The sequence below is a fragment of the Castor canadensis genome, chromosome 2 (assembly GCF_047511655.1).
Source record: "Castor canadensis chromosome 2, mCasCan1.hap1v2, whole genome shotgun sequence".
Taxonomy (NCBI): Eukaryota; Metazoa; Chordata; class Mammalia; order Rodentia; family Castoridae; genus Castor; species Castor canadensis.
Genome location: NC_133387.1, coordinates 96,660,126 through 96,687,885, shown reverse-complemented (window position 1 = coordinate 96,687,885; position 27,760 = coordinate 96,660,126). Strand labels below are relative to the sequence as shown.

General features: G+C 37.4%; 1 gene segment (V, D, J or C); it reads left to right on the top strand.

Moving 5' to 3' along the window:
* Window positions 1-346: 346 nt before the first annotated feature.
* LOC109681106 (T-cell receptor gamma chain C region C10.5-like) lies at window positions 347-27,760 on the top strand. The segment is given in 7 exon segments: window positions 347-498; window positions 601-912; window positions 16,593-16,643; window positions 17,114-17,443; window positions 22,809-22,856; window positions 24,645-24,698; window positions 27,314-27,760. Coding segments are annotated over 7 exon segments (978 nt in total).

Genomic DNA, 27,760 nt, shown 5'->3' with positions numbered 1-27,760 from the left:
TCATATCTGATTTTTATTTGGTTGTGTTGTTACAAAATATGCATTGAGTTTCTCACCTGAGTCAGAATGAACAGAAAATCATTGAAACATAGATGTAAGAACAGAATGGAGCAGGTACACCTTCAGACTTGTGAAGCAACATCATTACTACAGTATGAAATTGCAGAGGGTGACACTCACTCACTTGCCCTGCCACAGCACAGATGAACACATTCATACCAGGAATGACTTCCGAGACGGTTAACCCACTTACCCCATCTGCCCAGCTACTGTGGTGTAGGAAACCCCAGAATTGCTTGTAACAGCAGTAGATCATGAAGAACCCTAGGAGATCACCTGACCCTCCACTCCTCTGATATACTAGGACAGCCCCACCCTCGTGCTACGGACCTGAGGCCTCCAGCTCACAGGTCCACACTGTCTCATCTTCTCCCTGTGTTGCTGACCCTGCTGACAGGATGCCACTCCTAGAAACAGTCTTCTTCTCTCTCTGGGCTTGTGAGTTGCCTCCATCACTTCCACCTATTGAGATAAAGTCTTTCCTTATTGCTGCTTCTTCGTGTGTCCTGTGTTGATGGGGTTTCTCTCCTTTGCTTGCAGATGGACTTGGGCAGGTGGAGCAGCCTGAAATGTCAATTTCCAAAGCAACTCATCAGAGTGCCCAGGTGTCTTGTAACATTTCCTTCCAAAACTTTGACAAAGTAGACATACATTGGTACAGACAGAAATCAAATCAAAGGCTGGAACATCTATTATATGTTCGAACAAGTTATAACGAACGCCCCTTAGCAGGAAAAAGCAAGAAAATTGAAGCAAGTAAAAATTTTCAAACTTCCACTTCAACCTTGAAGATAAATTTCCTAACAAAAGAAGATGAAGCCATGTACTATTGTGCCCTCTGGATGGAGCACAGTGTCGGAGTTCCTAGAATAACCTACCCAAGAACCATTCCCACATCTGTGCCCACCCACATCCTTCTCAACATGGGTAACCACAGCGCTGCTACACAGAACATCAGCCCTGAGCTTCTCCACCGTGTGGCACTTCCAGAGTTTCCCAGGGAGACATTGTGGGTTCTGCTCTCTCAGTGAGTCCCACGTGGGGTCAACAATTATGGTCAAATTTGGCTACCTGAGAACTCTGAAAATACAGGCAGAAAACTCACAACCTAATCTAGTTATTTGTTAATTGATTGTGCGATAGCTCAATAGTTTAGAATGAAGGGGGGAGGTTAAGTGCCAGGAAAGAAGTGTACATATTATGAAAATATTTCTGGTTATTATTTTCCTAATTCATTCTGTTGCATTGGGGAGTTTCTCAGGTTAAATGATCCCCCAAACATAAGAATTGCATGCATTTTAATGGTATTCTGAATCCTTCCTGAAGAAGTCTAGTGCCCATACACCAGTGATCAAACAGTCAGATCTTTGGGGATATGAGAGACTAAAATACAAACCCTGAGTCTGGTAGAATAGGATGCAGCTCAATTACACTTAGTGCTCACGGCTGGGACAAAGCAAGTCCTGGTCCAGTCCCAGGCCTTAAAGACCTTGACTGCAGAATCCTGCCAAGAACACTGAAAATCTCAGATAAGAGCATCATTGAATTCAAAGAAGAGATAATACCTGCTCTCTCTCTCATCTATAGGGATAAAAATATAATATCCCTTAAACATCAACAAAATAAAAAATTATTAATAACTTTAATGGGTTTATTCTCTGATCAGTAGATGAATGGTTGAGAACATATAAGAAATGTTATAACAAAATGTCAAAAGTAAAAATATAAAGATTGTTCTTCCTCCTCCTTGAAATCTATTTCTTACAGGGTGAAAATTAAGAAGGAATAGTTCTGACATTAGAATTACCCTTGGCCATGTGTGTGGGTTAAGGCCTTTAACCCATGACTGGAGATTGACGTTGGAGGATCACAAATTTGAGGTTAATCTGTGCTATAGAGTGAGACCCTGTTTTGAAAACAAATGAAATCTAAAGGAAGAAAGAAAGAAAAAAGAAAGGAAGGAAAGAAAGAAATGGGAAGAAAAGAATGAAAAAGCAAACAAAAGAGAAGAAAGTTTTTTCAGCTATTATTAACACCTTTTGTAATATGGACATGTTATCTTACCACATAGTAGCCATGCATGGAGGTGACCTAAGTCCTTGAAATAAATGTGATCCATTCATGCTCCCTAATCCCTTGTCCCTATAAGGACCTATAAGGACCAGTGCAAAGACACCATCAAAAGCCAAAGGATGGGACACTAGAGGTTTCCAGGGCAGACTGAGGACCTTGGTTCCCACACACTGTCCCTAGTGCTCCACAGTGGGATTGAGTAGATCCCCTGACTAAGTCTTAACAAATGTCTCCTGTCAACTAATGTTAGTGTGTGAATAGACACAAAGATAAGGTCTCAGAAATGGGTAGAATATTCTTAGAATATGGACTCTTTCCAGAAAGAAGTGAATGAAAGGATGTGCTAAGCCCTTCATGCAGATTATTTTTTCCAATAGAAAACATTGTTGATTTGGGGGCCACAGAGTCTCTGTCCCAATCATTCACCACAGCATTACAGCAACAAATGTTCTTGCTAGTTTTAGGTCTGGTGGGTCACAGCGGTGAATGAGAGCTGGGGGGGTGTCTGTGTTGGAGGGTTCCTAACAGGAGTTGTGGCCTTTAGTTAAAAATCATGACCTGCCTGTCTTAGTTTAGTTCCCCCAAAAGGTGAGCCTCAGGCATTGAGCATAGACAGTCCATACCAGAGGAACAAAAAGACTAGCAAGAGTGAAGGGGGAGAGGAAGGCAGGCAGGAAAGCATGCTCTACTTACCAGCTACAAAGTGAGTGACTACAGCATGCCAGTGGCTACAAAGTTGTGAAATGATTTAAAGAAGTTACTTTGTGTTTTCTTCTCTTGTGTGTTGTGGAGCTGGCCATATAAAAAGATCACAATCCAGGGCCTCTAAATGATCTGATGACCAATGAATAGGAGAACTAGGGAATCTTGACTAGAGTCAGAGTGCTGCAAGGAAGAATTTGCAGAGTTAGAATATGTTCCTGATATCTGCCTAAGTGATAAGGACAGAGCACAAATGAGTATGGAACAGAATACCATTTATGAAATAAGTTAAAAGGATGAGCAGAAACTCATCTGAAATGCTAAGTGCTATGCTAATGCAATAACTGTTTCTAGGTGATCACATAAAATTCACTTGTTTCTTTTGTTTTGTTATGATCCCTACTGAGTTATGAGCTCATTTTCAACAGGAAATAAAAACTGTCATATTATGGTTTGGATATAAATGTCCCCAAAAGCTCATGTGTCAAAACCTTGGTTTGCATCTGATGGGTTTTGGGGAAGATAGTTGGTACATAAGGCTCTAACCTCAAAAGTGGGTTAATCCATTGATAAATTAATAATTTGATGTTGTTATTGGGACGTGGTGAACACTATCTGGTGGGGCTTAGTTGGATGAAGTTGGTCACTGGGTCATGCCCTGGATAGGTATATCTGTTCCTGCCACCTCTTCTTTCATTCTTTTTTTCCTGGCTGCCATGAGCTGAGGAGCTCCCATCCGCATCATACTCCCAGACATGACAATCTGCCAAACAATAGACCCTGAAATGAGGACCATGAACTGAAACCTCTGAAACTGTGAGCCAAAAAAACCCATTTCTTCATGTTGATTTTCTCAAGTATTGTGTCACAGCAACAGAGAAGTAAGTAACACACATGGATTTTGTTTTTAACGTATATTATGGTGATCCAGGAGCATGTCATATGTAAGCTGTTCATTTAGTGGTTCATTTAACATTTAAAACCAAGAAAAGCTGCTTAAATATGTTTCCTTTGGCTGGATAGTCCAAAGTATGAAGTTGGGTCATACAAGTTCTCTCTTTAACCTGTGTCAAAAATGACAGGTAAAGTGTAGTTATAAGCAGCTATGTGTTATTACCAAAAAGTTTCCCAGGAAGCATGACAAATGGAGACTTAGAGTCTCTCTCTCTCTCTCTCTCTCTCTCTCTCTCTCTGTCTCTCTCTCTTTCTCTTTCTTTTTCTCTCTATCATTTCCATCTCTCTCTGTATCTTTCACTACCTCTCTATCTCTATATTTAGCTCCACCTCAGGTTTATACAAGTAAAGAACTGTAGTTCTTTAACAAGAAATTACTTCTTTACATTAACATCTTCAGGAAGTAAAAATAATGAGAGACATTGGATAGTAAATTGAATTAGAATGTTAATTTCCATAGGAGGTCTTGGTGAGATACTCTGGAACACATTCCTACTGCTTGTGGGTCTTAGCTTCATGCTAAGAGAAACATTTCCTTGTCCTGCATCAGACCTCAGATTGATCTGTGTTTACCCATTATTCAGCCTAAACTGGCTCAAGTGCATCTAGCAAGCAACTCCCTCCCACTACACAAACATACCAGTTGGTAGGTCTAGGATTAGGCCAGGATGCATTTCCATAGAGACTGCCAATCCCATGGCTTTCTTTGTGTTCATGCCATGCCATGCCCTGGGTGGGGGGATTCAGGGGCACCAGGAATCTCCAGTTTATTTGAGGTTTGACATTTACCCACTAGACCACCAGGCTGGTACTCTAGAAAACAGTATCCAGCACACAGCTCACCCTCACTGCACAATTACATGGGTTAGTGGACCAATGTATGGCATGGTTGAGGATGTGCTCCAAAGAGATTGCCCCCTCCCACAGCTAGCACTAGACAGTGGGATTCAGAACATGGGATGTTCTGGGCTCCTACTGTGTGAAGTTTTTCCTTTGTATCAAAGTTTGGTATTTCTGAATTTTCCTACATCTCTGTCTTTTCTTTTACTTGTACCCTCCACTGCCTTTCTAAATGCCTGCCTTTCCTTGTAACTATGTATTCAAGGTTCTATTTCAGATTTGTGGAGATGTATTGGGAATGTATTGGGAGTTCATAACCAGCCATTTTAGAAGTCCATTTAACATTTCTTTATGGAGAAAACATTCAGACTCCTTTATTTCTGCTTTTGAAATATGTACTACATTGTTGTTAGTTATAGTCACCATTCTGTGCATTTATTCACACTACAATCATTGGTACATTGCTGTTTAGAATATGAGAAAAAAGTAAATCACTTTATCAACATTTTATTTATTTGGATGTTCCCTGAGATTCTCAAAAAGCAAAACTCAATATAATGTATGGCTAGCTTGGATGCAAATCCTCTGTCTTTTAAGGATCTAGCATGCACCTGAAGAGGATCCCAGCCACACTGTCCTTCCAACTGCTTTATACAGTGTAAAGTTGCTGAACGAGCAGGGTCTAGGTTCTGGCAACCTTGAGCCCAAAACCCAGGTCAATTTGAATTTGCAAACACTATTTCCCATGTGACTTTTAGTGATCATAACAATTTACAGGTGAAGCTGAGAAAGAAATTGACAGGTGACATCTCCCTCAATACATTTATGAATTTTCTTCCTGTTCAATCCAGAGATCCTTGGACCTTGTCATTTTGGAACAGGGAGAAAGGAATTAGAGAGGAGATTTGGAGTTGTGGGTAGAGTGTTAAACACACAAGAAAGATTCTTGTATGCAGAAGTACCTTCCATGAATCCCTATTCAGAACAGACATCACTTGTTTGCTAAAAAGAAACTGGGATTCTACCAGGCTTGCTTCCCTGTGGCTGTTGCATGAATGTATAACACATGTAGGTGCATGTCAAGTGAAAAAGAAGCCCCAAGAGAGTAGATGATCAACAAATTCACAAGGGAGACAGACAGTAAAATTTCTTAAGGGAAGAAACTGCTGAGAATTGAAGTGACTTCAACTTTCCCAAACACTACCCTTGAGTTTCCACAACGAAGTAAACTATGCACCTATGTACGTTACCACATAGGATCATATAGAGTACTACTTAAACAATGTCATATGTGAAATTAAATTATGCTAGACTATAAAATAACTGATTTATAAAAAGTATGTGCTTTAATCTCTTAATTTAAGCATTTAAGATATGCTTATTGTGTTTAATATGATTGGATATAGTTTCTCTTTTTGGACATGTCTAACTCATGGATCAGATTTCATTAAAAGACATCAAAATCAGTAGAGAAAGCAAGATGGCAACTAGAGGGAGGAAGCAGAAAGCATGCTTCCTAAAGTAAAATCTTGGAGAGATGCTGGAGATACACCTTGCAGGAAAAACCACCAGGAAGAGGTAAAACTCCAACTCCTCCACACCCCCAGCCCACGCATATCATCCCCACTCCATGGTAAACAGAGAAACCAGGAGGGCTTCTGTGCCTCCAGACACCAGCTCCTACTGGCTTGAGAGAAACAGACCACAAGGTGAGCTAAGCGGCATGCAGTACTCCCACAGACAACCCTGGGCCAGATCAGCATAGTCCCCTGGACAGGCTGACCCCCACCCAGGGAAAAAAGAGAAAAAAAAACAAACTAAATAAACAACAACAACAAAAAGACATGTAGCAAAGAGGGCGGGCGCCCTGAGCTCCAAAGAATAGGGGAGGGGCAATCCCTCACAAATAAACAAACCAGCCTGAGAAGGCAGGAGTGGCGGCACCCGCCCAGCAACCAGGAGCAGGAAATCTTGTAACAGTGACTGTTGTGAGCAGGGAAGGGGTACTTCCCACATGATCTGTAAATAAACAAGCTGGCCAGAGAAGGCGGGTGTAGCGCCACCTCCCCCAGTGTGCTTGGAAAGGGGAAAGCTTGTAGCAGTGGCGGTTGTGCCCAGGAGAACTCTAAGTAAACAAAGCCTGAGGGGCCAGGTGAGTGCTAAGCTCACTCCTGAGATCTGCAGAAATAAAGCCTCCAGCAACAGCTGGCTGACAGTAGTGGGCAGGTGAGCCACAGCCTCAGATAGACATTCACAAAGCTATCTCCAGACTCTTTTTTTTTCTTTTTTTCTCTTCCTTTCATGAGACAACAGAACTAGAATGGGAAGCTGAAGGACTAACTGAAACTGCATTGTATTTGAACTTAGGGTTTTTGTATTGTTCTGTTTTGTTTTTTGTTTGTTTTTTCTGTTTGTCTGTTTCATTTTTTGTTTTTTTCCCTTTTGATGTGACAATGACCGAACTACTTCTGAGACACTATCTCCAGGATTGCAAACTAAGGGACTAAAACCAAAATTATTAAGAATGAAACTTTATTGCATTTGAACTTGGGGATTTTTTTTTAATCCTCTCTCTGTCTTTCTAATTCCTGTTTAGCTTACTGTTGATTAGTACATTATCTTTCCTTGTTTATTTCTTAGGCAGTGGATTTTTTGTTGTTTATTTGTTTGTTTTAGTTGTGTGTTTGTTTGTTTTTCCCTTTTTCTTTACTGTCTTTGCTTTCCTTCTCCTCTCACCCTTCCATTCTAGAAATCACCATTGTTATTATTACAAGCTAGACAATACTGAATTACACACAGTACAGGAACAGTAACAATAGCAAGGGCAAAACGGGAAGATGGAAAAAAGAGGGAAACCAGTTTCCCCTCAGTAATAAATTTGTACAGGAACCAGAGGGAAATGAAGAAAACAGATACTCAGATCCGTACTCTGATGAAACGAAGATAAACTATGCCAAAGAACCCAATGAAGCCCTCAAGAACACACTGAAAGAAGAAATCCTGCAAGTAATCAATGAGAATTTTATAGAGATGATACTGGATATGGTCAACCAAAATGCACAGGAGACACTCAAGAAATTCCAAGACAACAAAAATAGAGAATTTGAGAAAACACAAGAACAAATAAAAGAAACTATGGAAGCACTGTATAAACACCAAAGTGAAACAAAGAACAATATAAATAAAGAGATAAATGAACTCAGGAAGAAAATAGACAATATTAAAGAGGAAGGGACTCAGGATATGGAAAACCTCAGAAAAAAGAATGAAACAGAACTGCAAAAAAAATGGTCAATCCAGCAGAACAGAACAAGCACAAGACAGAATCTCAGAACTCAAAGATGAAATGGTAATTAAAGGAAAAAACTGAAGAACTATTAGTTAAACAACTCAAGACCTGGGAGAAGAAAATACAAGAACTCACTGATTCCATCAAAAGACCAAACCAGAGAATCATGGGGGTTGAAGAAGGAGAAGAGGTGCAAGCAAAGGGAATGCATGATATATTCAGCAAAGTAATTACAGAAAGTTTCCCAAATCTAGAGAAATCTATGCCTATACAGGTGCAAGAGACCTCCAGAACACCAAACAGACCTGACCAAAATGAACTAGCCCACAGCATATTATCATTAAAACAAAAAGTGCAGAGACTTGAGAAAGAATATTGAAGGCTGTAAGAGAGAAAAAACAAATAAAATACCAAAGTAAACCCAGCAAAATAACAGCAGTCTTCTCAACAGAAACATTAAAAGCAAGAAGAGCTTGGGGTGAGGTCTTCTGGACACTGAATGAAAATAATTTCAATCCTAGGATACTCTACCTAGCAAAACTATCATTCAAAATAAATGGAGAAATAAAAATCTTCTTGATAAGCAGAAACTAAAACAATATATGACCACAAAGCCACCACTGCAAAAGATTCTTCAAGGGATTCTGCACACAGAAAGTGAACCCAACATAACCATGAAAGGGCAGGCAGTACCAAACTACAAGAAAAGAAAAAGCAAGAAATTAGAGAATAACCTCAATTTAGGTATGCACACTCAAACCTTCAAACAACTAAGACAACTAAATGACAGGAATCACCATATACCTATCAGTACTAACACTTAATGTTAATGGACTTAATTCCCCCATCAAAAGGCACCATTTGACAAACTGGATTAAAAAGGAAGATCCAACAATTTGTTGCTTACGGGAGATCCATCTCACCAATAGAAATAAGCATAGGCTTAGGATGAAAGGCTGGAAGAAGATTTACCAAGCCAATGGCCCCTAAAAACAGGCAGGAGTAGCAATACTTATCTCTGACAAAGTAGATTCAAACCTCCATTGATCAAATGAGATAAAGAAGGACATTCCATACTAATAAAAAGGGAAATAGACCAAAAGGAAATAAAAATTATCAACCTATATGCACCCAATGTCAACACACCCAATTTCATCAAACATACCCTGAAAGACCTAAAAGCATATATTAACTCCAACACAGTGGTCGTAGGAGACTTTAACACCCCACTACCATCAATAGATAGGTCATCCAAACAAAAAATCAATGAAGAAATCCTAGATCTAAAATACACCATAGATCAAATGGCCCTACTTGATGTCTACAGAACATTTCACCCAACTTCTACACAATATACATTCTTCTCAGCAGCCCACCGAACCTTCTCCAAAATAGATCATATCCTAGGGCACAAAGCAAGCCTCAGCAAATACAAGAAAATAGAAATTATACCATGCATTCTATCTGATCACAGTGAAATAAAACTAGAACTCAACAACAAAAATAAAGACAAAAAACATGCAAACAGCTGGAAACTGAATAACTTACTGCTTAATGAACAATGGGTCATTCATGAAATAAAAGAGGAAATTAAAAAGTTCCTAGAAGTCAATAAAAATGAAAACACAACCTACCAGAACCTATGGGGCACAGCAAAGGCAATCCTGACAGGAAAGTTTATAGCCATGACTGCATATATTAAAAAGACTGAAAGAGCTCAAATCAATGATCTAATGATACATCTCAAACTCCTAGAAAAACAAAAACAAGAAAATCCCCAAAAAAGTGGAAGGAGAGAAATTATAAAAATAAGAGCTGAAATCAATGAAACAGGAACAAAAAAAAATATGAAGAATTAATGAAACAAAAAGATAAACAAGATCAATAGACCCCTGGCAAACCTGACCAAAATGAGAAGAGAAAAAACCCAAATTAGTAGAATCAAGAATACCAAAGGGGAGATAACAACAAACACCATGGAAGTCCAGGAAATCATCAGAGACTACTTTGAGAACCTATATTCCAATAAATTCAAAGATCCTAAAGAAATGGACAGATTTGTGGATACTTATGATCATCAAAAACTGAACCAAGAACAGTAATCACCTCAATAGATCTATAACACAAAATGAAATTGAAGCAGCAATAAGAGTCTCCCTAAAAAGAAAAGTCCAGGACCTGATGGATTCCCTACTGAATTCTATCAGACCTTTAAAGAAGAAATAATAGCAACCTTCTTTAAACTGTTCCATAAAATAGAAAGGGAAGGAAAACTGCCTAACACATTTTATGAAGCCAGTATTGCACTTATCCCAAAACCAGGCAAAGACAACTCTAAAAAGGAGAATTATAGGCCAATCTCCTTAATGAACATTGATGCAAAAATCCTCAATAAAATAATGGCAAACCGAATTCAACAACACATCAAAAAGATCATTCATCACGACCAAGTTGGCTTCATCCCAGGAATGCAGGGGTGGTTCAACATATGAAAATCAATAAACATAATAAACCACATTAACAGAAGCAAAGACAAAAAACCATTTGATCATCTCAATAGATGCAGAAAAAGCCTTTGATAAGATCCAACACCATTTCATGATAAAAACTGTAAGAAAACTAGGAATAGAAGGAAAGTACCTCAACATTATAAAAGCTATATATGATAATCCTACAGCCAGCATTATACTTAATGGAAAAAAATTAAAACCATTCCCTCTAAAATCAGGAACCAGACAAGGATGCCCACTATCTCCACTCCTATTCAACATAGTACTGGAATTCCTAGCCAGAGCAATTAGACAAGAAGAAGGAATAAAAAGAATACAAATAGGTAAAGAAACTGTCAAAATATCCCTGTTTGCAGACGACATAATCCTATACCTTAAAGACCCAAAAAACTCTACTCAGAAGCTTCTAGACATCATCAATAGCTACAGCAAGGTAGCAGGATATAAAATCAACATAGAAAAATCATTAGCATTTCTATACACTAAAAATGAGCAAACTGAAAAAGAATGTATGAAAACAATTCCATTTACAATAGCCTCAAAAAAAAATCAAATACCTAGGTGTAAACTTAACAAAGGATGTGAATGACCTCTACAGGGAAAACTATAAACTTCTGAAGAAAGAGATTGAGGAAGACTATAGAAAGTGGAGAGATCTCCCATGCTCATGGATTGGTAGAATCAGCATAGTAAAAATGTCTGTATTCCCAAAAGTAATCTACATGTTTAATACAATTCCCATCAAAATCCCAATGACATTCATCAAAGAGATTGAAAACTCTACCTTTAAATTTATATGGAAACACAAGAGGCCATGAATAGCCAAGGCAATACTCAGTAAAAAGAACAACACTGGAGGTATCACAATACCCATCTTAAAACTATATTACAAAGCAATAACAATAAAAACAGCATGGTACTGGCACAAAAACAGACATGAAGACCAGTGGAACAGAATAGAGGACCTGGATATAAAGCCACACAACTATACTCAACTTATCTTTGACAATGGGGCTAAAAATATATAATGGAGAAAAGACAACCTCTTCAACAAAAACTGCTGGGAAAACTGGTTAGCAGTCTGCAAAAAACTGAAACTAGATCCATGTATATCACCCTATACCAATATTAACTCAAAATGGATCAAGGATCTTAATATCAGACCCCAAACTCTAAAGTTGATACAGGAAAGAGTAGGAAATACTCTGGAGTTAGTAGGTATAGGTAAGAACTTTCTCAATGAAACCCCAGCAGCACAGCAACTAAGAGATAGCATAGATAAATGGGACTTCATAAAACTAAAACGCTTCTGCTCAACAAAAGAAATGTTCTCTAAACTGAAGACTTCCCACAGAATGGGAGAAAATATTTGCCAGCTACACATCAGACAAAGGACTGATAACCAGAATATATAGGGAACTCAAAAAACTAAATTCTCCCAAAATTAATGAACCAATAAAGAAATGGGCAAGTGAACTAAACAGTACTTTCTCAAAAGAAGAAATTCAAGTGGCCAAAAACACATGAAAAAATGCTCGCCATCTCTAGCAATAAAGGAAATACAAATTAAAACCACACTAAGATTCCACCTCACCCCTGTTAGAATAGCCATCATCAGCAACACCACCAACAACAGGTGTTGGCGAGGATGTAGGGGAAAAAGGAACCCTCTTACACTACTGGTGGGGATGTAAACTAGTACAACCACTCTGGAAAAAAATTTGGAGGCCTCTTAAAAATCTAAACATAGATCTACCATATGATCCAGCAATACCACTCTTGGGGATATAACCAAAAGAATGTGAGTCAGGTTACTCCAGAGGCACCTGCACACCCATGTTTATTGCAGCACTATTCACAATAGCCAAGTTATGGAAACAGCCAAGATGCCCCGCTACTGACAAATGGATTAAGAAAATGTGGTATTTATACAAAATGGAATTTTATGCAGCCATGAAGAAGAATGAGATGTTATCATTCACCAGTAAATGGATGGAACTGGAGAACATCATTCTGAGTGAGGTTAGCCTGGCCCAAAAGACCAAAAATCATATGTTCTCCCTCATATGCGGACATTAGATCAAGGGCAAACACAACAAGGGGATTGGACTTTGATCACATGATAAAGCAAGAGCACACAAGAGAGGGGTGAGGATAGGTAAGACACCCAAAAAACTAGATAGCATTTGTTGCCCTCAACACATAGAAACTAATGCAGATACTTTAAAGCGACAGAGGCCAATAGAAGAAGGGGACCAGGAACTAGAGAAAAGGTTAGATCAAGAAGAATTAACCTAGAACGTAACACACACGCACAGGAAATCAATGTGAGTCAATGCCCTGTATAGCTATCCTTATCTCAACTAGCAAAAACACTTGGTCCTTCCTATTATTGCTTATACTCTCTCTTCAACAAAATTAAATTTAAGGGCAAAATAGTTTCTGCCTGGAAGTGAGGGGGTGGGGGGGAGAGGGAGGGGGTGGGGTTGTTAAGGGAGGGGGCGGGGGAAGGGGGGGAGAAATGACCCAAACATTGTATGTACATAAGAATAAAATTTTTAAAAAAGGACATAAAAATTACTAGGAGATAAACCAATGTGAAACAAGTGGATATATTACTATTTTTATCAAGTTAGCAACTGTTCCTTGAAATTAAAATGTGATATATCTTTATAACTTTTGATATTGTAACAAATTTGTTTGAAGTTGGTTAATTATGAAAATTGTCAATGTCAAACTTGGAAAAAGATGTAAAAAAACTTTTCACAATTAAGTTAAAACTCATTCTTTACCCCATGTGACTGTGTTGTCATTTTAAAATTTGTTTACTACCCATTTTTACATTTGAAGTAGGATTGAAGTAGTCTGTGCTGGTTCTCTCAGGATGCACTGGGTAGGATGTGTGTATGTTACATAAAGCAGGGTGAGAATCAAAATACTGATTTTTATACACAAGTCTATGCTATTTCTTTTCTTTTTTAAAAAAACAAATCTCCTTTGCCTGAACTTTTATATCAATCACTAGAGAAAAATGAACAATTTTGGAATGTCTACTATTTTCCAGTTGCTATTCTAGACACAATAGTTCATTTGAATATTACAAAGGATTGAGAAATGGGCCTCATCATCTCCATCTTAAAGATGAGGGAACCAAAGTCCTGAGAAGTGTGGGTACCCAAGGTCACATCACAGTAGGGGAAGGACTGGGATCTGAACTTCATCCATAATAGGATCGCTCAAACACACGGAGCTGGAAGCTCATTCCAAGATTTTGCGGTTTGGGGATTTCTCCAATCTACTGTGTGGCTTGCTGTTTGTAATATACCTAGCACAGGTGCAGTAAGGCAGTAGGGGTTGTCAAACAGAAGAAAACACCAAGAGACCACATGTGTGACATAAAGTTCATTGAAACATGCTAGCAGAAAGGGAGTACAGGGGTGTGGGTTGCACAGGAAACTCACTGTTAGGTCCAGTGGTGTAGCCTTGACCAAGAACACTTGTGTTGTGCACAGTGCTGTCTTTACCACACTACTTATCCCAGGTGTAAGTGAGACTGCAAAAGCAGTCACATCATTAACTTGCTGACTTGCTTTGTCCTTGTATGATCAGCAGTCCAAGAAATAGGTGACTGAGCATATGTGCAGGAAGCAGGTTCCCCTTACAGAGAATGGCAGTGCCTCTGCTTCACAGTGTGCTGGGGTGAGCATTCTCATTTTGCACTCCTGGCTGATTTCCACTGCTCAGTGGCTTGGTTAGACCCTTGAGGACAGAAAAAGGCATTTTGGCAACATGACATTTAATGTTGTACTTTATTTTCATGCAATCTCTTTAAAATTCTGTTGAACCTGTTGTTTTTCATTACAGGAGCCATTCTGTATATATTCAGCTATGGAGGTATTTGCTTGCCTCCTGTTGACTCTGTCAATCACCTAAAAGACATGTGTGTGTTACTGGAATTGCTCTCCTTTCTTTCTACAAATGCATTAATTTTCTTAAGGCTCAGGGCTGATAATGTTACTTTCTTCCTTACATCTTCAGTAAGTCCTCCTTATCTACACTTTTAATATGTTTATTCAAAAATACAAATTTATTTGAAAATAAAAATTCTCCATATTCTTACCTCTTAGGAAATGACACATTCAGTGAAGGGTCACCTACCCATCCCCAACAAAGGATAGTATTCTCCTTGATATTGGTTCTATACATATCTGGATTTGCAAATGCTGTTTTAATTTTAATTTACCTAGAACCTAATTTATATGGTGGGAGGGAGAGATATTTTTTTCTTTCCAACAGATATTTGTATTCTAATATCAGTTTTAAAATACTCAAGTATTTCCCAATAATTCAAAAATGCTGTATCATATTTAAATTTTTTTGGCAGTAATGAAGTTTGAATTCAGATTCTTGTGCTTTCTAGGCAGGTGATCTACCACTTGAACCACACCTCTGGTCTTGTATCATATTTTAAATATCTACATATGCTTGGAATTGGCTGGAGAATTTCTGATTTATTTATTTATTTCATTATTTTTATATCATTGTCATATTGGTACTTTGTAATAGCTTATTATAGTCTATGTCCAATGTCTATTTACTGTTTTTATAAAAATAAATATCTATCAAATTCTCTCATCTTTATGAATTTGAAAGTCAACTTACCCAGCTCACCACTAGCACTCAAACTTCAGAACAAATCAATAAAACATTATAGTAATTCTCACAGGAATGTCAGTCAGTTTGCATGCAAATTTATAGGGTATTGGCCTTTTTACAATAGAAGTTTTGCCGTCACAATTATGTATATCTCCATTCAGGTTTTATTTTAGATCTTTAGTAAATTTTATACTGTGTTATCCTTAGAGTTCACGTTTTCCTTGTTAAAATAATGAAATATTTTATAATTTATTGCTTATTATCCTGAATTTTATTACATCATGACTCTGAAAATAGAGAAAATTCTTAAAGCTTCTGATAGTTCTTGGAATGAGGAAAAATAGTAAACAAAAAGATTTGAATGAGCATCATTCAAGTCTGCCTTAGATGCAATTGGTAATCAACAATTCTAAATATTAAAAATAGACAGAATTCTTAGCTTAAAAAAAACTTTCCAAAACTAAAAATTTCAATATTTAATGGTTCTTTCCAAACATAATGTCCTTCTAATTTTCTTGTCCTCTCCAGTTGGGTTGTGGCTGTGAGCTGCTGTGAATGGCAGTGGTCCACCATGAGCACGTGCATCCCTTTGTCTTTGGCCAGAGGCCATGTCTGCTCATGGAACTCTGTCCTGGACAGCGTGGATCTGAAGGACATGGTGATCATCAGGCCCTCTTCTCCTCAGTCCTTGAATTTGGACACCTCATCTGACCTCAGGTGAGGACCCAGATGATTCTGGAAACTTGTTTTTCCTATTCTCACAGGTCTGGAATAAGATTACAGAACTGCCTTCAAATGGTTCCTTCTTTCAGCGTATCAGACAAGTGTAATTTTTCCACATTCTAGTTTTAAAAGGGAATCTAAAAATTTATAGAAGGCACAGTTCTACAAGTTTATTCTGTTATTGTAAGAAAAGATATTAAGTCACCAGGGAACTTATTTTCTCATTTGGCATTGTCTGATAATGAATCATGATGCCAAAAGGTAAGTGTGGTTTTATTGAAAATAGAGACAGTGGCTCACATTTCTCAAATGTGTTGACTCATTTGCTATTTGCATTTTCAGTTACTACAGAGCTTCCTGCTTTAGAAACTCTTCCCCAGTTACCAACTGAGAGGGTTGATGCTTGTGAGAACAGAGGCTATCCTGAGCAGTTCCACACAAATGAACACCTGCAAACTAAAAACAAAAAGCAAAAACCTTAGTGTTCTTTTCCTGGCAATTTGGAAAAGTTTTTGTTTGACCAGTGGACCCAGCTCTCTTCTTTCCTGATGTCACATTTCCATTTTCGGTTGGTGTTTTCCAATAATTGCTGCCCTAGTGGAAAACAATTGATGAGGTCAGTTTATGAGGAAACTTGCAAACAATGACACAAAACCTATATTAGAAGACTTCCAACAGAAACCAGGAAATCAAATTGCCAGGACAAACACAAAAAACTTCTGGTCACTCCATGAAGATTCTGATAGAAGATTTTTGTAGAAGCTGTGAGCAGTGTGATAGGGCAGATTGGATCATGGTATTTGGAGAAGGGACTAAGCTCATAGTAACCACCTCAGGTAAGTAACATTTTCCTTTTTTTATCCCAGTAATGAAAAGATGTTAGATGCCTTTTAGAATAATAAAATGAACATTAACCTTATTTCTCTGTGCACTGTTCTTGACTTGAGTAGATTTCAGATACGGTTGGATGCCAATTGCTTAAACCTAAATCCTAGGTACTTGGAGTGTGGACAAAGGCAAAGCCGGGTTTCCATCTAAGCTCTGCTGTGAGCTGTGATATAGCTGTGATATATATATATATATATAGCGTGATATTTCAAACTTACTTAAGCTATTGAAACTCTGCACAGCTCTAAAGTCAGGACAATAATAACCACCTGACAACCTATGTTTTTTGAAGGACCATGATAGTCACTAACACAATGGCAACTTGTCATCTTAGTATTATACACTAGGGTGTTCCAGCCCATGCAATGTTTGGATTTCTCTAATAATTCTCTTTGTTAATTTTCCATTTCTCCCACAGATAAAAGCTTTGATACAGATATTTCCCCCAAGCCCACCATTTTTCTTCCTTCAGTTGCTGAAATAGATCGCCATAAGGCCGGGACATATCTTTGTCTTCTTGAGAATTTTTTCCCTGATGTTATTAAGGTATATTGGAAAGAAAGGGATGGTGATAAGATTCTGGAATCCCAGCAGGGAAACACGATGAAGACTAAGGACACATACATGAAGTTCAGCTGGCTAACTGTGAGTGAAGATTCAATGAATAAGGAACACAGATGTATCATCAAGCATGAGAAAAATAAAAGAGGAGTTGATCAAGAGATTCTATTCCCTCCAATAATGGAAGGTATGTGTATCTCAATGAAAATATAAACTTCCAGAAAATGTATTTATGAAAAACAAACATAAATCTTTTTAAATCTCATTACATCTACTATAGCATAAATCCTTGATATATTTCCCATGGAATTAAGATGTAGAAAATAGCTTTGGAGAAAGAACTTGAAAATTTTACTTAAGATTTATTAGTCCATTACACTATTGCATATTCAGATCACAAGATATTTTAGAATTGTTATTTGTGTTAAAAGAAGCAGTATGCATGGAAACACCTAGCAGCTTACAGCATGTTAAATGCTGAAAGGTATTTCAACTTTTGATGACTTTATTTGATTTAAAACTAAGAAAAATTATACTTGTTAAGAAGGTGCATATTGTGAATGTACTTTCTATGCAGGAATGAATGTAGAATTTTTAAACCTGTTGAAATCACCATATGATGGGGACTAAGGTAGAAAGAAGAAAAATAGTGGAAATGAAACAATTCGGGTTTTAATACACATATACATTGAAATGTCACAATGAATCTCCCTTTATAGGTGTCTTACACAAACAAAAATGTCTTTTTTCAAAAACAGAGAACAGAAAGATAAAAGAGATCCTGTCTGTGGGTTGGTTACAGTGAGATGGGGCAGGATATAAGGAAAGGGTGTGAGAGGATGAATGTGTGGAAATCTTGTGTACTCATGTTGAAAATGAAAAAATGAGACATGTTGAAACTATTCCAGGAATGGGGGAGGAAGGAAGGACAATGATGGAGGTGATGAATTCAACAATGATATATTTTAAGAAATTTTATAAATACCACAATGTACCCCCAGCTCAACAATAATATGATAATAAAAATAAAGAAAGAAGTAAAAAAGAACAATATGCTTCTTTCAGAAATGTTCCTCCTTGTAAGTAAACATTTTCTCTATGAATAATGTGTAATCTACAATGTGGTTTCAGTTGACTAAATTGTGCTCAGACAAAAGCACTAAAATGTGGTTCAAGAAAAAAATAGAATAACATTTGTCACTAAGGTTTTATGTCAGCTGTGAGTTTTTATGAGTTTATTATATATTTCACTGTTAGACAAAATAATGATTTAAGCTTGGATGAGGCTAACATATGTGAACATACATCCATTCTCCATGATGACATTGGTAAATGCAGCTACACAAACATGGATTCTATCACTAGTTTATTACAGCCTGAGTGGGAACATGGATGAATAGTCTAGGATAAGTTAGTGTTCCAGGTAGATGTGCTGTGGAGAAGAGAGCTTACGCTTTTGCTAATCACACATGGTCACACATGGTCACACATGAATCAGGCACCATGTCCCAAAGAAACCCCTTGATGTGGTGAAGTGCATATCTACACAACCATACAGAGGGCTGAAGGTACAGAGGGCCTGGCTGTGGCCCACTAATTCACTGTATGTCCTAATTCTGAGTGGAAAAAATAGTCAAAGGGATCCAGAGTGAGCATGAAGAAGAATCATCTTGTTCTTTCCCCTATAATTAACAAGCCCTTTAGAACCAGTGGGGCACACACACATGACAAAGTATGTGGAGGCCTTTGTCGGGTTCTCCTATCTGGATATCTTAGGTAAGACTTCAGCCTCTGGGTTCCATAGTTTCTGCATTGACTTGTGAGGTCTGAACAGTTTCCTGACTTTTCCGGGGGCTTTGATGAAGACCAAATGAATGATGTCAACAAAATTGTTTGCTTTCAATAATGAAGCATAACTGTATTTATTTATACAAATGCATATATAATAATTTTCTAGTGGTCAGGGAAAATTAAAAGAATAGGGATGAATATCATGCAGGAGAAGAATCTAGTTTACAATTCTTCTTGGTACCAGTATTAAAATAATTGTCCTTTGTGGGCTTCTCATAGTAACAACCCTAGAGAGGACACTCCTGTTAATGGCACGCTACAGCAAATACATGATGCTACTTCCCTAAGGTTTTGTGTTTTTTATAAAATCTAAAAAATAACACATGAAGGACAGAATCATGAAGTGACTTTGAAGGAATATAAAGCTAATTTGCTCCAAGTTTGCAATCAAGCTTGATTGAGAAAAATAAGAATATACAAGGAGTTTATTACTAGTAACTATATTCTTGACATTTTTACATTAGTCAATTCATGCTGATAGGAATTTTCATTTGTCTTTTAATGAATAATGTCATCACAAAGGAAAAAAATAGACATTTAGACCCATTAACACAGTTCGTAAGGATATTTTATTTTATTATTTTTTTACATATTATTATTTATTTATTCACATGTGCATACATTGTTTGGGGCATTTCTCCCCCCATCCCCTGCCCTCACCCTCTCACTCCCTCCCCCCTCCCTTCCAGGCAGGTCCTGTTCTGCGCTTTTCTCCAGTTCCATTGAAGAGTAAAAATAAGAAACAATAAGGAAGACATAGCATTTTTGCTAGTTGAGATAAGGACACCTATACAGAGAGATTCCTAGCATTGCTTTCATGTACAAATGTGGTGAATCAATCAGGTTGATTCATCTCTAACTGATCTTTACACTGGTTTCTGATCCCCTTCTCATGTTGACCTCTGTTGCTTTAAGGTTTCTGTATTATTTCCTCTGGAGTGGGGACATCAAATGCTTTCATGTTTTGGGTTTTCGATCTAACCCTGTACCTCCCATATATGTTCTCCCCTTGTCATGTAACCCGAGTCCTACAACATTGCTGTATTTGCCATAGATCTAAAGACCACCTATGAGGAAGAACATACATATGATTTTTGGTCTTCTGAGCCTGGCTAACCTCTCTCAGAATGATGTTCTCCAGTTCCATCCATTTACTTGAGAATGATAAGATTTCATTTTTCTTCATGGCTGAGTAAAATTCCATTGTGTACAAGTACCACATTTTATTGATCCATTCGTCAGTAGTGGGGCATCTTGGTTGTTTCCATAACTTGGCTATTGTGAATAGTGCTGCAATAAACATGGGTGTGCAGGTGCCTCTGGAGTAACCTGTGTCACATTCCTTTGGGTATATCCTCAGGAGTGAGATTGCTGGATCATATGGCAGATCTATGTTTAGATTTTTAAGAAGCCTCCAAATTTTTTTCCAGAGTAGTTGCACCAGCTTACATTCCCAACAGCAGTGTACAAGGGTTCCTTTTTCCCCACATCCTCGCCAACACATGCTGTTTATGGTGTTTTTGATGATGGCTATTCTAAAAGAGGTGAGGTGGAATCTTAGTGTGGTTTTGATTTGCATTTCCTTTATGGCTAGAGATGGTGAGTATTTTTTCATGTGTTTTTTAGCCATTTGAATTTCTTCTTTTGAGAAAGTTCTATTTAGTTCAGTTGCCCATTTCTTAATTGGTTCATTGATTTTGGGAGAGTTTAGTTTCTTAAGTTGCCTGTATGTTCTGGTTATCAGTCTTTTGTCTGATGTGTAGCTGGCAAATATTTTCTCGCACTCTGTGGGTGGTCTCTTTAGTTTAGAGACCATTTCTTTTGTTGTGCAGAAGCTTTTTAATTTTTTATGAAGTCCCATTTGTCCATTCTTTCTCTTAGTTGCTGGGCTGCTGGGGTTCTATTGAGGAATTCTTTGCCACTACCTATTAATTCCAGAGTGATTCCTGCTCCTTCCTGTACTAACTTTAGAGTTTCGGGTCTGATATTAAGGTTCATTTGGAAACACAAGAGACAGCAAATAGCCAAGGCAATACTCAGCAAAAAGAGCAATGCTGGAAGTATCACAATACCCGACTTCAAACTATATTACAAAGCAATAGCAATAAAAACAGCATGATACTGGCACAAAAACAGACATGAAGACCAGTGGAACAGAATAGAGGACTTGGATATGAATCCACATGACTATACACACCTTATTTTTGAAAAAGGGGCCAAAAATATACAATGGAAAAAGACAGCCTCTTCAGCAAATGCTGCTGGGAAAAGTGGTTATCCATCTGCAAGAAACTAACTAGATCCATGTCTATCACTCTGTACGTAAGTATATTTTAAAACCATATATGACCATAGTAATGTTCTCAGTCTTAACTTACCCCAAAAAACTATTCCTCAAATCCATTCTTTAAAGCACACACACAAAAGAAATCAATGTTCTCTAAAATTACACAGTGGAAGCATATCCATATAGACAAGGAAACATGTAGTAGAAAAAGAATTAGCAAAACAACACTTGTGACTTGTTTTTCTGACAGAGGAAAGTACCTCAACATTATAAAAGCTATATATGACAAACCTACAGCCAGCATTATACTTAACGGAGAAAACCTGAAACCATTCCCTCTAAAACCAGAAACGAGACAAGGATGCCTACTAGCTCTACTCCTATTCAACATGGTACTGGAATTCCTATCCAGAGCAATTAGGCAAGAAGAAGGAATAAAAGGAATACAAATAGGTAAAGAAACTGTCAAAATATCCCTATTTGCAGACATGATCCTATACCTTAAAGACCCAAAAAACTCTACTCAGAAGCTCCTAGACACCATCAATAGCTATAGCAAGGTAGCAGGATATAAAATCAACATAGAAAAATCATTAGCATTTCTATACACTAATAATGAACAAACTGAAAAAGAATATATGAAAACAATTCCATTTATAATAGCCTCAAAAAAAATCAAATATCTAGGTGTAAACCTAACAAAGCATTTTAGAATAATTTCATCTTAATTTTTTGCTCTTAAAACCATATATATATATATATACACATATATACATATGTATATGTACACACACACACACACACACACTCATATATACCTCTCACCTCAAGTTTTATGGAGAAAAATGGAAATGTGACTAGGCCTCCTTTTTCTCCCCAGAATTGCATTGAAATACTCTGCTCTTATAATCATAATAAGGCTATTGGCTAAAAGTAATTAAGATTCTAACAGATGGAACAGGTTCATTGTGGGTGAAACACTTTGTGTCAACAATGTATGCTCAAGCCCGTAAAGTGACCAATATACTGGTTTTTATGTCACCTATTTTGTAGCAGACATTGTGTTAAGAGCTCTGGATATAGAGGAAAGCAGATAGTGTTGGATATTCCACTCCAGTTGTAATAAAAGCAATAACTGTAATATTCATGAAGGTCAATATCTGAATGTTACACTCCACTTGTGACAAAATAATATAGCAATCATGAATTTCAGTCTTCATGTGGAGAAGCAATATATGAATGATACTACTTAATTAATAGAATGCAACCATTTATTTCAGTCTTTGCCAGGCTGTCTCTCTGTTGACAGGATATATTTATTCACATACATAGGTTTATATGTTTATACCCTCATGCACACACTCTCAGTTATGGGCACTATTAACTGACTGACTCCTGCTCTCATTTTTTTTAGTTGCCACCACCATTAATCCCAGGGAAGCTGGTCAGAAAGATGATAGTGGTGAGTTGTAGTTTATTTTTGACAATGTGGTACAGCATGCTTTGTGTTCTCATAATCATTTTAATTTTTGAAACCTCCTAGCTTATTGTAGAAAAACCTGAAGTGATGAATTATGTACAATGGACTGACTGAGTGACATTTAAAATTAATCCATCCTTTCCTTGGTGTCATGTTAACACAATAAACTAATGACCTTGGTCTGAGGCAAATATAAATTAGAGAATATACTCTTCAACAAAATTAGAGATAAGGGCAAAAGAGTTTCTGCTGGGTATTGAGGGGGTGGGGGGAGAGGGAGGGGGCGGAGTGGGTGGTAAGGGAGGGGGTGGGGGCAGGGGGGAGAAATGACCCAAGCCTTGTATGCACATATGAATAATAAAACAATAAAAAAAGAAAAAATAAATAAATAAAAATAAAGAGAAATAAATAAATTAGAGAATACAGAGATATACTGTAACCTATTTCAACAAAAGGACTTCAAGCATTCCTGTGTCTTTTGTTTGTAATGACTGGGAAAAGCATGATATCAAGTTATTCTATCAAGTTGTTTTATAATCATAGAAAGTTACAATTCACACCTCAGGTTTTATCTAGAGTACTAGAAATGTAACTTGGCCTATTTTTCTATATCCAGAATGAATTGCACCTAAATGCTCAGCACTTAAAGCAAAAAGGGTTTTGGTTAAGAATAATTAAGATGTTAGAAGATTTTCTTACTGTCCATTGTGTTGGTGTTATTTTTTTCTTTATAATCAATATTTTTATATTATATGATTATTTTTACAATATATTTCTACACACATAATTCTCTGAATACTCTCTACCATTCCCTTATTAAGTTACCTGCACTCTTTGATTTTTTCCTCATTAATAATGTCAAGCTATCCAGAATAAAACTCAGTTAAGTGTTATTGGGGAAGTAAACAGGATGAGGCATGAGAAGCATTTAATACAGCACTTGGTATAACAGTGATAGGTATCAGTTTTTTAATAATATTGTCATCCTCATCTCCAGAAAATCTTATGCACAAATCCAGGACATTAGGGATGTGCATGATTTGGAAAGATATGGCTGTTTTCCTCCACTTAGATGATTTCTCTAAATCAGACTTCAAGCATAACTCTCTAATGGACTCCAGATCTGGACAGTCCCTTTGGGATGCAATGCCTTGGCCTTCAGTGTATACTGAGGCTGGAAAAGAGCCAGTTTCCTGTTTAATTTTCTACTTGAATTTAATTACTTTGTGGCGTTACTGTGCTAGGAGCCATGAATACAGAAGAAAAACAGTCATAAATATTATACTTCAGTGTGATTCAAAAGAAAAAAATGTATTGACTTTGATATCTTCATGTGAACATTATCTACTGAACTACAAAGAGTGAGACAAATTATTTTTGGAATTTCTATATTCATATTTTTAATGACTAGACAGTTATACTATTTCCTGTCTGTGTGTCAACAGATTATATAAATTTACATGTACATTATATATATACACATTTGCTAAGAAAAATTAAATTGTTAGACTTTCTGCTATACAACTTTAATTACTTGCTCATCCAGAATTCAACTCACTTAAGGGTTATTGGGAAATTAAACACAATGAATGTGAAATATGTAACATAGTGTGCCTGATATAGCAATGATCAGTTGTTAGAAATTAGCTTTTACTAATATTGATTGACTATTTCTCCTGTCTAGCCAGATAGTATATGTGAATATAGTGACATACATATACACACACTGTCAAATAATGGTCACAAGTAATTGAATGGGATTGTTTTCAGTTCTTCTAGGTGTCAATAATACTGATCCTAAAGCTTGTTTGAAAGGTGAGAATGGTAAGTTTTAACGTATGCTTGTCTTCATTTTATAATTTCTCATATTATCTGCTCCAGATCATCTTAACAATGTAAGCTAACCCTTTGCTTAAGGTAGAAAAATCAGAATGGTGGGATGTTACAGAATAGACTCAGTGATATTTAAAATTAATTCATCATTTCTTAGTCATCATATTGTCATAATGAACAACTGGTTTGCTAATGAGGTGACTGTAAGTTAAAGGATACAGGGAGATGCTCTGAGCTGTTTTAACAAAGCAACTTCATTCATCCATGTGTTTATTGTTTGTAATGACTAACAAAAATGTATCAAGTTCATTCTAGCTTTTTGAAGTCTTCTAGTTAGTTCTTAAAACCATGAAGTGGCACTAGTGAGTGCATTTTACACACAAGATCTTGCAGGTACTCTTCCATTCCTGCAGTTATTTGTTTAATCCATGTAATACTGCTATCACATGATACAGCAGCTTCCCTCATTTTACAGATGAAGACACTGAGCTAAGATTGATCGAGTCCCTTGCATGTGCCACACAGCTAGATCTGGGGTCTCAACTCAGGCTATCGAGTGAAGGCTTCATACTTTTACACATGTCCCTATTCTTCTCTGTATGATTCTATTCTGAGATAGATTCATAGAGCCAGAAATTCCAAAGCAAAGGCCCAAATCATGGACATCTGGTTTGGGTGGGGAAATGCATGGATTACAGGTTACCACAGACTAAACTGCAGCCAGGTCTCTCAATGAGCAGTTGTGTGACATGGGTAAGGGACTTCCATTCTGTAATATTTTGACCATCTGCACATTGTGAATACTTAATCCAAACTCTCAGTTATTGAAGAGATAGAGCCCAAATGTGAAATACTCAGCCTAGTGTGTCTCACTTAACAGACTCAGAGTAAATTCTAGTTTCTGGTCCCTTTTCCCTATGTGTGAACCAAGAATGTGACATGAAGCATTGGCTCCAGCTGTGCAGACATTCCCTCTGTTTCCTATATCTACAAGGCTCTGAGTCTCAGAGCAAGTGGGAGCAGGAATCCTCACCTAACCACAGGCAAAGAAATGGAAACACATTTGTTGAAATTTCTTTCTCTGCCAAGGGCTAGTGATCCTTCAGTTCTGATTATGGACAATGACCGTGTAAAGTGGAAATTTTCATAGGGAGAAACTAGACCTTGTGGCTCACTAAGTAGCCACTTGGGTCTATCATATTTATTTTTAATATTACTTGCCATCTCATATATCTTACAAAATTTCAAGGAATCTTGACTCCAATAACACCATAATCATAACACACATTGAGAGACTATTAAGTGTGCCACAACTGAGGTACTCTCAGGACTTTTAAAAGTCATACAGCCTGATTTAGAACACCTTGCTCAGCCCTCCCTTACCCATCACCACTGAGCCCAGAGAGCTCCATTTCAATTGCAAATCCTTTGCTAAATTAGAGTGAAATTTCCTTCTGCATGGACTTAGGGTACCTGAGGATTAGCATTAGATCTATGCATGAGTCCAACTAGATCCTCCCCCTAGCCTGAAGACCCATGTCACCTTCCCCACCTGCAAGTTAAGGATGATACTAAAATGTCCTAGAATAATAGGTTTTCCCTTTTTTTCCTACATGCAGTGCCTCCATTCTGTGGCAGAGACCCTACCTGTTATCCACTTTCCCCTTTCTTACAATAAAACTCCATTATTTCTCTCACTACATCCAAGTGTCTGCTTGGATTCCTCCTCATCAGAGCACAAGGACCAAAATATTCTGATCTGAGACTGTACAAGTCTTCAACACAACCACCTAACATCTCAGAGAACTGGAATTGACTGTTTTCTGTACTTTCCTCTTCTATAATCTCTCCTGCCCCAAACTGTCAACATCCTCAAATTTCCATGGACTGTACCTTCCTACAGATCTCTTTGCATGCATAATCTGCAAACCATCAGGTACTTTCAGGCCAGAAATGCAACTTTACATTTATACATGTCCTTTTTATGTCTGGGATATTTAGTGTACTGGGAGATTTGAAACATCAAGTAGATAAAAATATGTTTTTTAAAGTTATATTGCTGTGGATGAAATCTGTACTTGACTAACTAAACACATGATCTCATGTGTTTGGAAGCAAATGACTTCTTTCTGTGCCCTCTGTTTGCAAACTGGAAATGGAAATAATCCCACTGTCCCTGTCAAAGGTTGTTATATATATTAAATAAGACTAAACTATTCATTCAAAGATGTCACAATCTTATTTGAAATTTGGTTAGTGCTTGATGAATATTATCTCTAATTACTACATGGAGACAGGTTGGGGTAAGGAAATTCTAAAACCTTGTTAGCACACTTACTTTTGTCCACAATGGACTCATCCAGTATAAATGCAAGCTTGCTTCTTAATATTGGGAAGGTTCTGAGTGAATTTAGCAGAGTTTAGTAATTAACTTGACTGGCGAGGTGAATCCTGTTCTTGGTGGATCTGGTGAGAGTGGTAAGTATTGCATTTTGGGAGAGGGTACCACTTCATTGTAAGTCATGAGAAGTAAAACCTGAGACTCCCCAAAAATGTGTGCTATGCTGTTGAAAGAACAAGTGAAACTAATACACAACTTCTCTTAGATGTGTTTCAGCTGCAGCTCACAAGGACCTCTGACTACTATACCTACCTCCTCCTACTCCTCAAGAGTACCATATACTTGGCTGTCGTCACCTTCTGCCTGTTTAGAAGAATAACTGTCTGTGGAGATGGGAAGAGATCCTAACAGTCTTCATCAACTATTGTCCCAAACGGTGTCTTCCTGCTTCTAACTCCTTAAGGTCCTCTGCATATTTTTTTGACAGTACTACATTGAGATTTTCAAACCAGTTGTAGTCCCTTCAACATCCCAAACCATCCCAGCCCTAGTGTGCACAACTTGTAGCCTCTAGTCACAGCCCTTGATGCCATTTAACCAGATAACCCCCAGAAAGCTACCACTCTACACACCCTGCAGAGCTTTCTTTGCCTCTTGAATTCTGTGACTTGATTTTCTTAATAAACACAGAAATAAAAATATTAAAGCCTGC